The sequence below is a fragment of the Cottoperca gobio genome, chromosome 16 (genome assembly GCF_900634415.1).
Source record: "Cottoperca gobio chromosome 16, fCotGob3.1, whole genome shotgun sequence".
Classification (NCBI taxonomy): Eukaryota; Metazoa; Chordata; class Actinopteri; order Perciformes; family Bovichtidae; genus Cottoperca; species Cottoperca gobio.
Window position 1 is genome coordinate 3,645,058 of NC_041370.1, and position 12,033 is coordinate 3,657,090.

Below are 12,033 nucleotides of genomic sequence, written 5' to 3' on the forward strand. Positions count from 1 at the left end.
TACATTCCCCCTGTGTATCCGGTGGAAGTAGCATAGATATTCTGCCAGAGGAGAGAGATTTTGGGTCATTTCCGATGTATCGTTCTCTCGCTGTGCCTGGGTCACAACGGGCTATCTGAGCCTAATTCCATTATGCAGTTTTCATGAGATGGATGAGGTTAAGGACAGCGAGAGGGAGAGACTGAGAGCAAGGAGGAGGAGACCGTGGTGGCGGAAGAGCAAGATGGATAAAGACAGAGAGAGGTAACTAGAGCACAGGGCTAAGACGAGAGAGCTGGAGAGGTTAGAGCTTATGTGTGAGAGGGAGAGTGTAGAGAGAGGGGAGGAGAGGAAGCTGTAAAGTGCATTGATTTTTTCCCCTCCTTCTTCAAACTAATTAAAGTTTTGGCCTGGTTCAGTGATTACCCCACTGCTTACAGAGGCTTTCTCCTGCTGAAGGGCTCTGTGCGCTACCTCTCCTCCCTCTCCCCTTCCCCTCCTTCCCCCAGATGCCTGCCCCGCCACTTATTTACATAGCTAGGGGTGCTTTACTATGGAATTACAATTAAGAAGCATCAGGGTAGACTTCCTGGTAAAGGCTCATTCCACACACAATGTCAAGTGAGTGTTGACTGCCATTGGTTGCACTCATTTTCGAGAGGAGTGTGTGAAAAGTACTGTGTTTTCAGTCTCTGCTCTTATTTCCTGTCCGTCTGTTCGCCAGATGTTTGCAGAATCCTTGAACCTCCAGTTTTTAAAAAATATCGGATTTTAAGGTTATTGATTTTTTTTGAACACACACTATTTTTGTCACACTACATATATCACTTAAAAATCTGAAAGGCAATCATTGATGGATGAGACAACAGACACAAAGTGAATTTCAAAGCACTCAAAGAGCGCATATCTCTGCCAAGGCTGCACAACTCTCCTGATTTATTATTCTATTAATAGAAGATGTTTAGAAATTTGTCATACTGATTGGTTGATGGTACCCATCAATTTTGGAGGATACCTAAAAACCTCTCTGGGAATATTAGGGCTTCATACAAAGATTAATTCCAGTTGAGTCAGACTCATAAGCACTGAGTTATAGTTATATTTCGTCCTGTTGGTGGAGTGCCATATCTGGCTTAAATGTCGTCAGGTTTCGCTGTACCACAGCATTCGCTCATTGCAATCCAATTTTATGGGATATTTTTATATCAATCCTCGAGAAATTAAGATGTAAAGGAAAACTTTAGTGACATGAAATGTTTGGAAGTTGAATATGCAACTTACAGTAAAGTGAAGCCTGCAGGAGACATCTTGTGTCCAGTATTTTTCCATAGTTGACCATACAGTTAAATATACATGCTGTTCATACATTACTGGTTGCACACACAACCTGCATTTGCACAAGTAGTTTATAGCATCACTCGATGCACTTCCTGTATGTAATATAGCACATTTTTGCATTGGCTTGTACGTGCACTCTGCACAATGACAATAAAGTTGAGTCTAAATCTAAAGTGGTTAAATAATACAGGAACATTATATCATAAATAAAACAAAGAAGCCTGAGCTTATTACCTTAACACTCAACAAAGCATTACACTAACTCGTAGTTAAACAGCATGTTTTAACGAGCTAATTAATTAACTTGTTACTTGTTGTTGTTCAAAGCAGATTATTTGTATACATCATAAGAAGGAAGAGATCTTTAAAACTTTCTTTTGGCGGCTCGTCCAAATATCCAAATACATAAAACATTGGACAAAATCTGTACGAGTGACATTAAAGAGGGAAGATGTGCGAGGATCCACGAGTGTGATGTGATGTATAAAACAGACATTCAAGCGGAAAGCTGTTTTATTACATTTGTTCTGAAGTCATTACACCAACGTGTATATGTTCCTTTGTCTTTGTCAATGTGTCGTCGGAGGAGGAGGGATGGAAAGAAATCAAGATGGTGGAGAATGTGTCTTCGTGTGTAATGGATGTATTCTGAAAGATTGATGTAGCGTCACATAATCCAGAGAAAGAATTTAGCTTCTGTTCCTTGCTGTTCAGGTGTTCAGAGGTGCTTTATAAATGGCCACATCGTGGCGTTAGCTACAGCATTCCCTGGCACATGGCCTAACTCTTCCTCAACTAACAGAATCTGTCAAGTTCAGTGTGAGATATTCTGCTAAGCAAACAAACACAAGGCACTGAATACAAAACCTTCCTTGGTGGAGATGATTATAGATGAAAATAAGTCCTAAGAGAAGCGGTGCAGACGTACAGTCGACTTCGTATTAAATGAGGTTTCATTTCCTGGGGATTTAGACAAACCATCGATCATGCTTTGCAAAATGTCACATATGACCAACCGAGGATAAATCAAGATTCTCACCGGTCCTGCAAAGCTTACATTTTTGGAAATATGATTTGTGTCTACTGATACAGACATTGATATGCAGCTCATCTGTGCTTTGGCTCTGCCTCAGGCCTGCTGAGATTGGAGGAACTGGTCCGCCGCTTTCTCATCTCTCGGGATACGCTGTCAATCAGGATGCTGGATGACAACCTGGACCCTACGCCGCTGCTGAAGGAGATCCGTGACGACAAAGTGGCCACCATCATCATTGATGCAAACGCTTCTGTCTCCTATCTCATCCTCAAGAAGGTCAGTTCTCAAAACATCAACGGATAGGAAGTTGTATACAGTACACACAGCAACGCTCAGGGATTTGCATTTTTCTTACCCATTTGGGAAATTCAGGTTACAGTCATGAAGGGCATGCGGAGCTTATCATCTGTATACAAATAAAACAACTCTGCACGTTTGCTGCCGTAACAGAATTAGCATGCATTTTACCTTCTCTGCCCTCCAGCGCTGCGTCGGGAACAATGTGTATGCATGTCTGCCAGCAACAATCACATGCACTGATAAGAAAATATATGACAAAAGAACATCTTTTTCTTGGACGCGGTGCTGATGTTACCCAGGCTTGTTCTGATTCATAGTACAGCCTGTAATGCCGATAGCCAGCGCAGTGAGTCACAGTTTGAATGTGTATGGGATGTTTTCACTGGGCACATTGGAGCGGCTGTCCGCCTTCAGCTAAATGTCCTAGTGTTAGCCTGATGATGTAAAACTGTGATTAACGTATGCTCCCTCTCCTCCATATTCTCTCCTACTTTGTCCCCCAACTGTCTCCTTTGCTCCCTGCCTCTCAATAACTCTCCCTATTCCCCCCCCCCCCCCCCCCCTCTCTCTCTCCTCCATCAATCTTTCTACATCTTCCCTCTTCTATTCTTCCACATTCTGTATCCCGCCTGCCCTGCATCTTACTCTGTCTCTCTCTTTGGTTTACAGGCTTCAGAACTGGGGATGACGTCAGCATTTTATAAGTACATCCTCACCACAATGGTAAGAGCCTTTCCTCTCTTCTATCTTCTGTCCCTCCGTTTTCACCTGTTACTCCCGGTCCTTCTCCTCTGTCCCTTTTTATGAGCAAGCAAAGGTGCGAAGGCGGAGAAAGTATGAGATAAAGGGGAGAGGAGAGGTGACAGAGAGAAGGAGATGAAGCAGGGAGAGAGGGAGATCTGAGAAGTGAACACACTGTACAAAGATGTGGAAGTGAACAGGAGGCTTGCAAAGAGACTGAAGAAAAAAGGGGTCGAAGGTGAAGGTGATGACAGACGTGCCCTTTCTTCTTCTGCCACCTGCCACCTCCTGGTGTTTCTCATCTGCCTCTTTGATACACTCCCCTTCCCTTTTACCGTTTGAATTAATGTCACTTTATGGCGTGCGCCTGAGTTTTCCCTCCATGATGTGCTCGTGTGCTCTAGATGCCGTGTCTTGTGTGTATATCTCTGTGAGAAATCTACTGGAGCAATTTCCATCAGCATCTCTTTCCCCTGTATCACTGTTTCTCCATTTTCCTCGCTGTCTATAACTCTTTATTTTCTCTCTCCATCAAAGATTAGATGTTGTCACCCCCCCCCGTAGCCTCTCGTTTTCTTTATCTCACTCTTTGCACAGTTTGTTTCTTCAACATAGTCACTCTGTGCAAACACCCTCCCTGCTCCTCTTCCTCCTCTAGGACTTCCCACTCCTGAGACTGGATGATATAGTGGATGATCAGTCCAACATTGTGGGGTTCTCCATGTTTAACACCACCCATCCCTTCTATTTGGAGTTCATCAGGAGCCTCAATCTGTCCTGGAGGGAGGGATGTGACCTAACGTACCCCGGCCCTGCGGTCAGTCTCACAGGCACTCGAGTACTCATGCATGCGCACATTCAGGAGTGATTTTTCAGAGCTTTGTTTGTGCGCCACATAAAACATTAAGCTATTTTATTCCTCACACTGATGCATGGAGCAGTTAAATAGATTCAGCTAGTCTTTTGCTTGTACTTAATGGGTATTGATGTATCCATCTGTGTTTCCTCCCCACTGGTTTACTCGTACCTCACATCTCTTCTCTCTCACATTTTCCCTGCCCCTCTCCTTCCATCCCTGTTAACCGTTCAATCATCTGTGCTCGCACATCTTTCCCTCATTGCATCTTGACTCCTTGTCTCTCCTCGCTGCGTTTCCATCCCTCCCCCCCCCTTTGCCTTTCCTCCCCCTCCTTTTGTTTCCTCTGCCCTTTCCACAGCTCTCGTCGGCGCTGATGTTTGATGCGGTGCATGTGGTGGTGGGGGCGGTGAGGGAATTGAACCGCAGTCAGGAAATCGGAGTGAAGCCGCTCAGCTGCTCCTCACCTCAGATCTGGCAACACGGGACCAGTCTGATGAACTACCTGCGCATGGTAAGAGCTTGATGTCTTGCGGATCATACACATTACACTTGAGCTTGACATAAGGCGTCCACACTTGATATTTACATGGAATATAGTGACATCTTTCCATCTCAATTTCTCATAACGGTGACATCTTCACATTAGAACTGAAAGAATTGACAAAAAATCAATCGCCTCATCGATTCATTCCTCAAGCTAAAGTCTCTAAAACGTGAGATTTTGCTGATTTTCTTTATTGTATGTGATCGTAAAGTAAGAAGTAAGAAGCAAGTAGATAATAATTGGTATTTTTTTTGTATTTTCATTATCGGTTAATGAATAAAATAGCAGATTATAAAGATAATCATTGCTCACCAGCAGCCCAAATATTTTCATTTCATAACGATATAAATGAGAGAAATGTACAACGTGCAAATATTTTGACATTTGTACTCAAACGTACATCAATAATCCCAGTTGCGGTCGATTTAACTTGACTTGTGGATTATTGTACAGCATTGTGTGTCATCCTCATCTCATGTTGCATGTAACCTCTGTCTCTTGTTACTCTTTGTCATCTCCCATCTCTGGCCGTCTGTGTGTTCCTCTCATCGACTACCTGTTGTCAAGGCAGCCCGAGTCCCATCTCTCACTGCCTCCTTCCCACCGGCCTGACATCTGCCTTTGTTAGTCAACATCATGGTGTGCTCCATCTTCAGCACCGTGCCATTCATCATAGATCTCGCTAACTGTGCCAGCACCTGGGTTTTGGAGCAGCAGAGCTGTGAGGTGCTGTTCTGAGTCTTATTAGGGAGCTGTTGACTCTCTGCTGCTCTGTCTGAGCCTCTCGCTCAGTCACTCTCTCCTAGTTGAGCCAAAACTGATCACCCCTGTCCGCTCCAGTCTCACACACTTCCTCTGTGTCTCTAGCTCCTTCTTTCTTTTACACTCACCCTCTCTTTCCCCCTAATCACTGTAGATACTCCCTGTCCACCTAATCATGATAGATAGTGAGAAGAAAAATGTTTTTATTCCTCTCCTCATTGTTTCCACCTACTCTCCTCTAATGTTCTTTCTTCCTCTTTCATGCCTTCTTACCCCGCTCCGTCCGTTTGCCTGCCAGGTGGAGTACGATGGTCTGACAGGGCGTGTTGAGTTCAACAGCAAAGGGCAGAGGACCAACTACACCCTGCGGATCCTGGAGAAACACAGAGGAGGTCACAAAGAGGTCAGGAGTCACCTGTTCTCATGCAGCAGATTATTATACGCCCACGGGCTCTGGGTTAGTTACAGGTCACCCGTCTGATTTCACCGTCCCGGAGTGTTTAACACTGAGATCAGCGTCATCGCCGGCTCCCCTGATAGCTGCTAAATATCTGTACTTTGTGAAAAATAGTTTGACGCCTTTCACCTGCCGGCAGATGTGGCTCATGCTGTAGCTGCAACTACGTGCTAACATTCATTTGATCTGCAGGCATTGTATTGTTCATTAATTGAATTTCAAACGGTTGCTAAATGTTATAGCAGATCAGTGTTGGAAGTTTAGTTTTTTAGTCTTCCGAATGTGTTTTGATGTTTGGACTGACCCGGTGCCATGCGCTCAGTTTGTTGTTGTTTGTTTAAAGGACGTTGATGTGTTCTGATCGAAAAACAAGCTTTATTTGATTCCCATCCCTACAAACGATGACGTTTATTTATAGGAATCAGTGTTTGTAATTGGCCTCAAGCAGAGTGGACGTGCAGCACGTTGCGTACTGTACATGTACTACTGTATATACTATTTACATGGAGGCCTAATTGAGTTCAATGTTCTCTTGTTGACAGACGAGACCAGAGTACTCATGACTGCAGTGCAGTTTCCTACACCACGATTCTTAAACAATCATATGCTATTTTTTCCAAGTGTGATTGCTCCTTTTTAGGAATGCTCTGCACTTTATGTATATTGCTATCGTACATATTTACATCAAGCATCTGAGCAGGAGGCTTGAGTCGCATTTAGGGCAATAAATCCATATTATCTTATACCGCTCTTTACAATATGAAACTGTTGTGTCGTTGATTTACAAAATCCTGTTGTTTATATGCATGATTTAAACCAAACTTAAAGATACACTCACGTCTGACCTTGACTATAGTGAGTCACTGTGCAAAGTGTGTCACTGCAGATGTGCTTTCACATTCCTCTGCTGAAGGGGGAGGTTTCTTTGTACTTCCCTAAAATCTGAGATTCCTATGTTCCCCGGGCAAACTAGATTTAGTATGTCACAAATTCAAAAGCCAATTGCTGTCTCTTATGCAAATGCCGGCAGAGAAACCTGAAACCTCCCGTGCAGAGCGGCCTCATCAATACAGAAAGGAGAGTTTGCATTAGCATAGTCAAACTGTGTGCAGTCTTTGTATGTAAACCAGACACTAGAGCTTCTTTCCACTCATTAGATGTCATTGTATGTTTCACAACCTGTAACGCTGCGTCAGCCACCGTCAGTTACAAGCTAACATCTCACTTAGGCGTAATAATTAAGTGAACATTTGGAGCCCTGCAGTGTGCAAGCTATTCATTATTTAATGATTCAGCTCAGCGCCTGCCCTCTTTGGTTTGGCTGTGTGTTTATTTTCCCTTTTTGTCACAAGTTAACAAACAACATGTCACAAATAAAAGATGATGCCTACATTTACTCTTCTGGTAAGTCTGCTCCTCATCTGAATCTGACTGAGGCTCAGACGTCTGACTCTCTGATGTTTCCTCTAACCAGCCATCTTGATGCTCTTTCAGCAGTCGAGCGAGCGCGAGCGGCGGCGGCGGTGGGTGGGTCATGAAGCCTGTGATATTTGAATATTCATACATCCAGAATTTCTCAATGAGGGAGAAAGACGAGATGTGCTTCCAGGCCCTTTGCAGAGTTTTAATTTTCATTTGGGAAGAAAATATTAATCATAGCCGTGTTTACACAGTTTAAAATGTGTCTCGAGGGGAACTTTAAATCCATAACTACCAAGTGCTTAAACTGTAACTTTTACCTAACAGCTGAGGCGATGACGGGATAATTGTAAATATTAAAACATAGTCTAACACAATCAGTGAAAAGCATAAAGTGTGTGAACATCCTCAGTGATGTCCGTCACAGAGCACTCTCTATCTGAAGTTCACAAACATTAGCCACCTGGTCATCAAAGCTGCAGCAGCAAAACCACCACGTGTGTTGAATTGAACCAGAATGTGTTTTATTGCTTCAACGTTTGAGTTGTAAGATAAACATTTTTAATTCTCTGGACCTTCCCTGCAGGGTCGCACGTAACTAGTACATCTAGTTGCGTGCCACATCACATCTGTTAAGGATAGTTGGTCAATGTGGGGATCTAAAATAAAACGTTAGCTGACTCAGCCAACCAAGGTGTTTTCTTTTTCTATTTTGCTGTTATTATTCTGTCAACGCCGACTCCTCTGGTGAGCATGAGAAGGAAAGGTAAAGGAAGATAGATATCAAAATGCATTTCAAAGTCAGGATTAAATGAAGCGTGAGTATACACATCACTGCAGATCCAGACTGAGGGAATTACGTCGCGGTTCATTGACTGGAGAAAACACTTTCTCTTCACCTTCCTTTAATACGTCTTGCTGCCTCCCATGCTAACACTAAACACTACCAGATAACTATACTTAAATCTAGACTTAGGAGAGTGAGGTTACGATAATTACCATTTTAACGCTGCCCACCTGTCTGCACGGCAGCATCAATACTGTCGCAGTGACAGAGAAAAGACAACTCTTAAATGTCAGGGTAGGATAAAGAGTGTTATAGAAAAGCTGTGATTCTGTCAGAGGAGTTATTACATCTCCTCTGACCTATTGCAAAATGTACAGCAATATCTCCCATAGAAATGCCTCTGCGAGCTGCGGTTCCACCCCTGCACACTAGTTAGGTCATAATCACACACTTATGTACCTTAAGTGACTTTACTGTCTCCATAAAATGGAAAAATGCAAGCTGTGTTTTTTTATGCAATTCAAGAAAGATGTTAGTAAAGGATAAAAGACATCCTGCTCATGACTGCTTCTCATATTTTGCCATCTTGTCCCAGATCATTGCTCTGCCTGGAAAGTTATTTCTTTCTCCAGTGTGTGCCAATTAAGTCCATATGCATATACAGTATGTAACAATAAGGGTAACTATTCAACATGCAAAGGTATAAAATAGTAATTTGCTTTTCATGGTGTGTCGCCGAGCACAACAGTGAAACAGTTGCAGTTAAGTGAGAGCTTAGCGGTAAATGACGTGTCCCACATAGAGTTTCTCTTGCTTCCTCTGTTAGATCGGCGTCTGGTTCTCCAACAACACGCTGGCAATGAACTCCACCAGTCTGGACATCAACGTCTCGGAGACGCTGGCCAACAAGACCCTCATTGTCACCACCATACTGGTAAGGTCTCCGTTCCCTTCTGGACCCCCCTCGCTGGTGAGGTCAGAGTTGTTTTTGTGTTTCTGCGCAGGCTGTGCCGCAGCTCGTGCTGTGTTGTGGTCTGTTTCTGCTCATTTCGCCGTCACTAGCTGTCATAGAGACGGACTGAGCGCTGAGAGAGACGTGTTACTGAACTCAAACAGCCCAAATGCTGCTGATAATGTCAGAACGCCACAAGTTGTCTCTGTCTGGTTCCCATATGAGTAATGTCAGAAAATCTCTACGCTGATGATGCGGCTCCATCATCTTCAGGAGATGTGCAAAAAACACTTTGTGCTTTAATATAACGTTAAATAAACTGTATTGGTATGAAGGTTGATGTTACATTACTGCCAAAGCTTAAGAATATTAACTAGATGGATAAATAATCATAGGACAACAAATAATCTCAAACAGTACTATATTTTAGAACATAAACAAAAAAGTATATTTTCAGCTGCAGCAAACATTTAGCAGCCAAGAGAGATTTCTGCTTTGAAGATACATCTATCCGTGCTGGGGGGGGGGGGAATAACTCTTTAGGACAAAATTCAAAACTCAGTGAAGATGTGAAACGTACGTCTCAAACGCTCGCAGGTGTTTTCTCTCAGAGGCCATTGTATGTACATATCCTGACTCTTCTTTAGCAACTTATGCTAACTTCCCTTTCTTAAAGGAATAGTTTGCTATTTTGGGAGAATACGCTTATTTGCTGTTTTAACTCCAGTAAATATAAAGCTACAGCCAGCTTAGTTAGCTTAGCTTAGCACAAAGAATGAAATGTACGCATTAAACAAACACGCGCTAACGTGTTTAGAGAGATTGAAAGGGGGTGTAGGTGGAGTGTAAGGCTAGCTGTTTCTCCCTGTTTGCAGAGTATGAGAGTGGTATCGATCTTCTCATCACTCCCTGCCAGAGAGCCAACCTCCCAACATGTTGAACTATCTATTATTGACATAACAGTTCATTTCTTTACAGTAAACCACACAGTGAACCTTACGTTTCAGTCAGTAAAACTTCTTAGCTTTGGATTGAAACCCCTCTTGTTTCCCCCGTGCTCAGGAGAACCCATATGTGATGCGCAGAGACAACTACCAGGATTTTCAGGGCAACGATCAGTACGAGGGCTTCTGTGTCGACATGCTGAAGGAGCTGGCAGACATCTTGAAATTCTCCTTCAAAATCAAGCTGGTGGATGATGGGCTGTATGGAGCTCCAGAGCCCAACGGCTCTTGGACTGGCATGGTTGGAGAGTTAATCAACAGGGTGAGTGTACTCTCCTTCTCCCTGCCTCTCTCTCTCTCCGTCTCACAGCAACATGCTCAAATCTTCTATCCAGTGTCTCTACAAAACAGAAACTTATGCTTTACACACACACACTCGCTCACGCCGTGGCCCCAAACCACAACTGCTGTAACTTCCCATGTCTCAAATTGCCCTCAGAGGGGAGTAAGACTTTTATCTAGGACAAAAGCTGACTTGATAATTCCCCAAAAGAGACTGGTAGCATTGCCTAACATTGTCTGCACCATCTTTTCCTCGCAGTAACCCTCCCGTATCGCAGCTTATCCCCCCTCTTGCTCTCCCTGTCCAAACGTAGTGCGCCTGAGACACTGGTGGAAGCAGGCTAATGAGAGCCCCTCTTTGCTTAATTACCATACGGTATACTTCAATTACCAGACTGTGGTCCCTGTGTGGGGCCTGCCACACTGGTGCTCCCCCAGCGCTCCACGCTTCCTCTCCCTTCATGCCCTCCCCCCCTCCCCACTGCCTGATCACTCAGCTCTAATTAGCGGCCCATGTTCATCAATTAGCTTTTAATGGAAGAGATGGAGGGGAAGCAGAGCGGCCAGAGACCTGCAAGGTTTTATACAGGTGGAAAGTCCGTCCACCCAGTGCTTACTTGCAATTAGCCTCATTTGGATGGTGCGTGTGTGTGTGTGTGTGTGTGTGTGTTTGTGTGTGTGTGCGTGTGTGTGTGCGTGTGTGTGTGTGTGTGTGTGTGCCAGAGGGAGAGTGCACGTCTCCCATGTTTTTCTCCAAATCTGTTTTCGAGTATCAAAGTCAAACTTTTCATTTTTCATTCGGTAAATCAACATTTTCAAACCATCAAACAAAGACTTTATTTTCTCCGTCGCCTTCGGTCTCATCGGGGGAGTAAAACAAGTTGTTCTTTACGTCTGTAGTTATGAGTGTTCTACAGCTCAAAGATCGTGGAGGTCAACCCCTTGAGAAACCACCGTAATAACATGCTATTGCTGCCCAACTATGTCCCGAACAAAGAATATAATTGTTAGCATCAGCAGAGATGTGTAGTGTAGGTGTGATTGACAGGTTGCAACAATTGAATAAAATTATACTGAAACTCTAAAATGACATCTGGATTTTAATCCCAGATTAAATGTACGCTTGAATATATTGTCTTCAGTGACTGTACTGCTTAAGGAAAGGTTGAATGCATGTATCCTTGTTCCTGTTTATTTGTCGATGTTGCACATGGAGCTGCAAGAAAGATGTGAGACGAGCTGACAATAGAGTGTAATCATCATCATCATCATTTTATACAAACCGCTCTCGTCTCCACAGTGCGGCGTCGAGTGTCTTTCTATTTTTACGCAGTTATCTGACCACTTGTCGTTTTTCTCCTTGACTCTCCTCCACTACCTCTATCTTTCTCTCGCCCCCACTACTACCTATCCACCTATCTATCTTTGTCAATCCTACAGAAAGCAGATCTGGCCGTTGCCGGCTTCACCATCACATCAGAGAGAGAGAAAGTTATCGACTTCTCTAAGCCGTTCATGACCCTGGGGATCAGCATCTTGTACAGAGTTCAACTGGTGAGGGTGTTATCTGGGG

General features: G+C 43.7%; 1 protein-coding gene across 2 annotated transcripts in view; it reads left to right on the forward strand.

Moving 5' to 3' along the window:
* grik5 (glutamate receptor, ionotropic, kainate 5) overlaps positions 1–12,033 on the forward strand; it is a 93,172-nt gene that overhangs the window by 67,689 nt on the left and 13,450 nt on the right. For both annotated transcript variants that reach the window (XM_029451808.1, XM_029451807.1), the window contains 8 exons: positions 2,451–2,629; positions 3,323–3,376; positions 4,053–4,211; positions 4,612–4,764; positions 5,858–5,962; positions 9,049–9,156; positions 10,237–10,440; positions 11,901–12,014. In XM_029451808.1, coding sequence (XP_029307668.1) covers positions 2,451–2,629; positions 3,323–3,376; positions 4,053–4,211; positions 4,612–4,764; positions 5,858–5,962; positions 9,049–9,156; positions 10,237–10,440; positions 11,901–12,014 — 1,076 coding nt within the window. The remainder of the gene's footprint in view (positions 1–2,450; positions 2,630–3,322; positions 3,377–4,052; positions 4,212–4,611; positions 4,765–5,857; positions 5,963–9,048; positions 9,157–10,236; positions 10,441–11,900; positions 12,015–12,033) is intronic.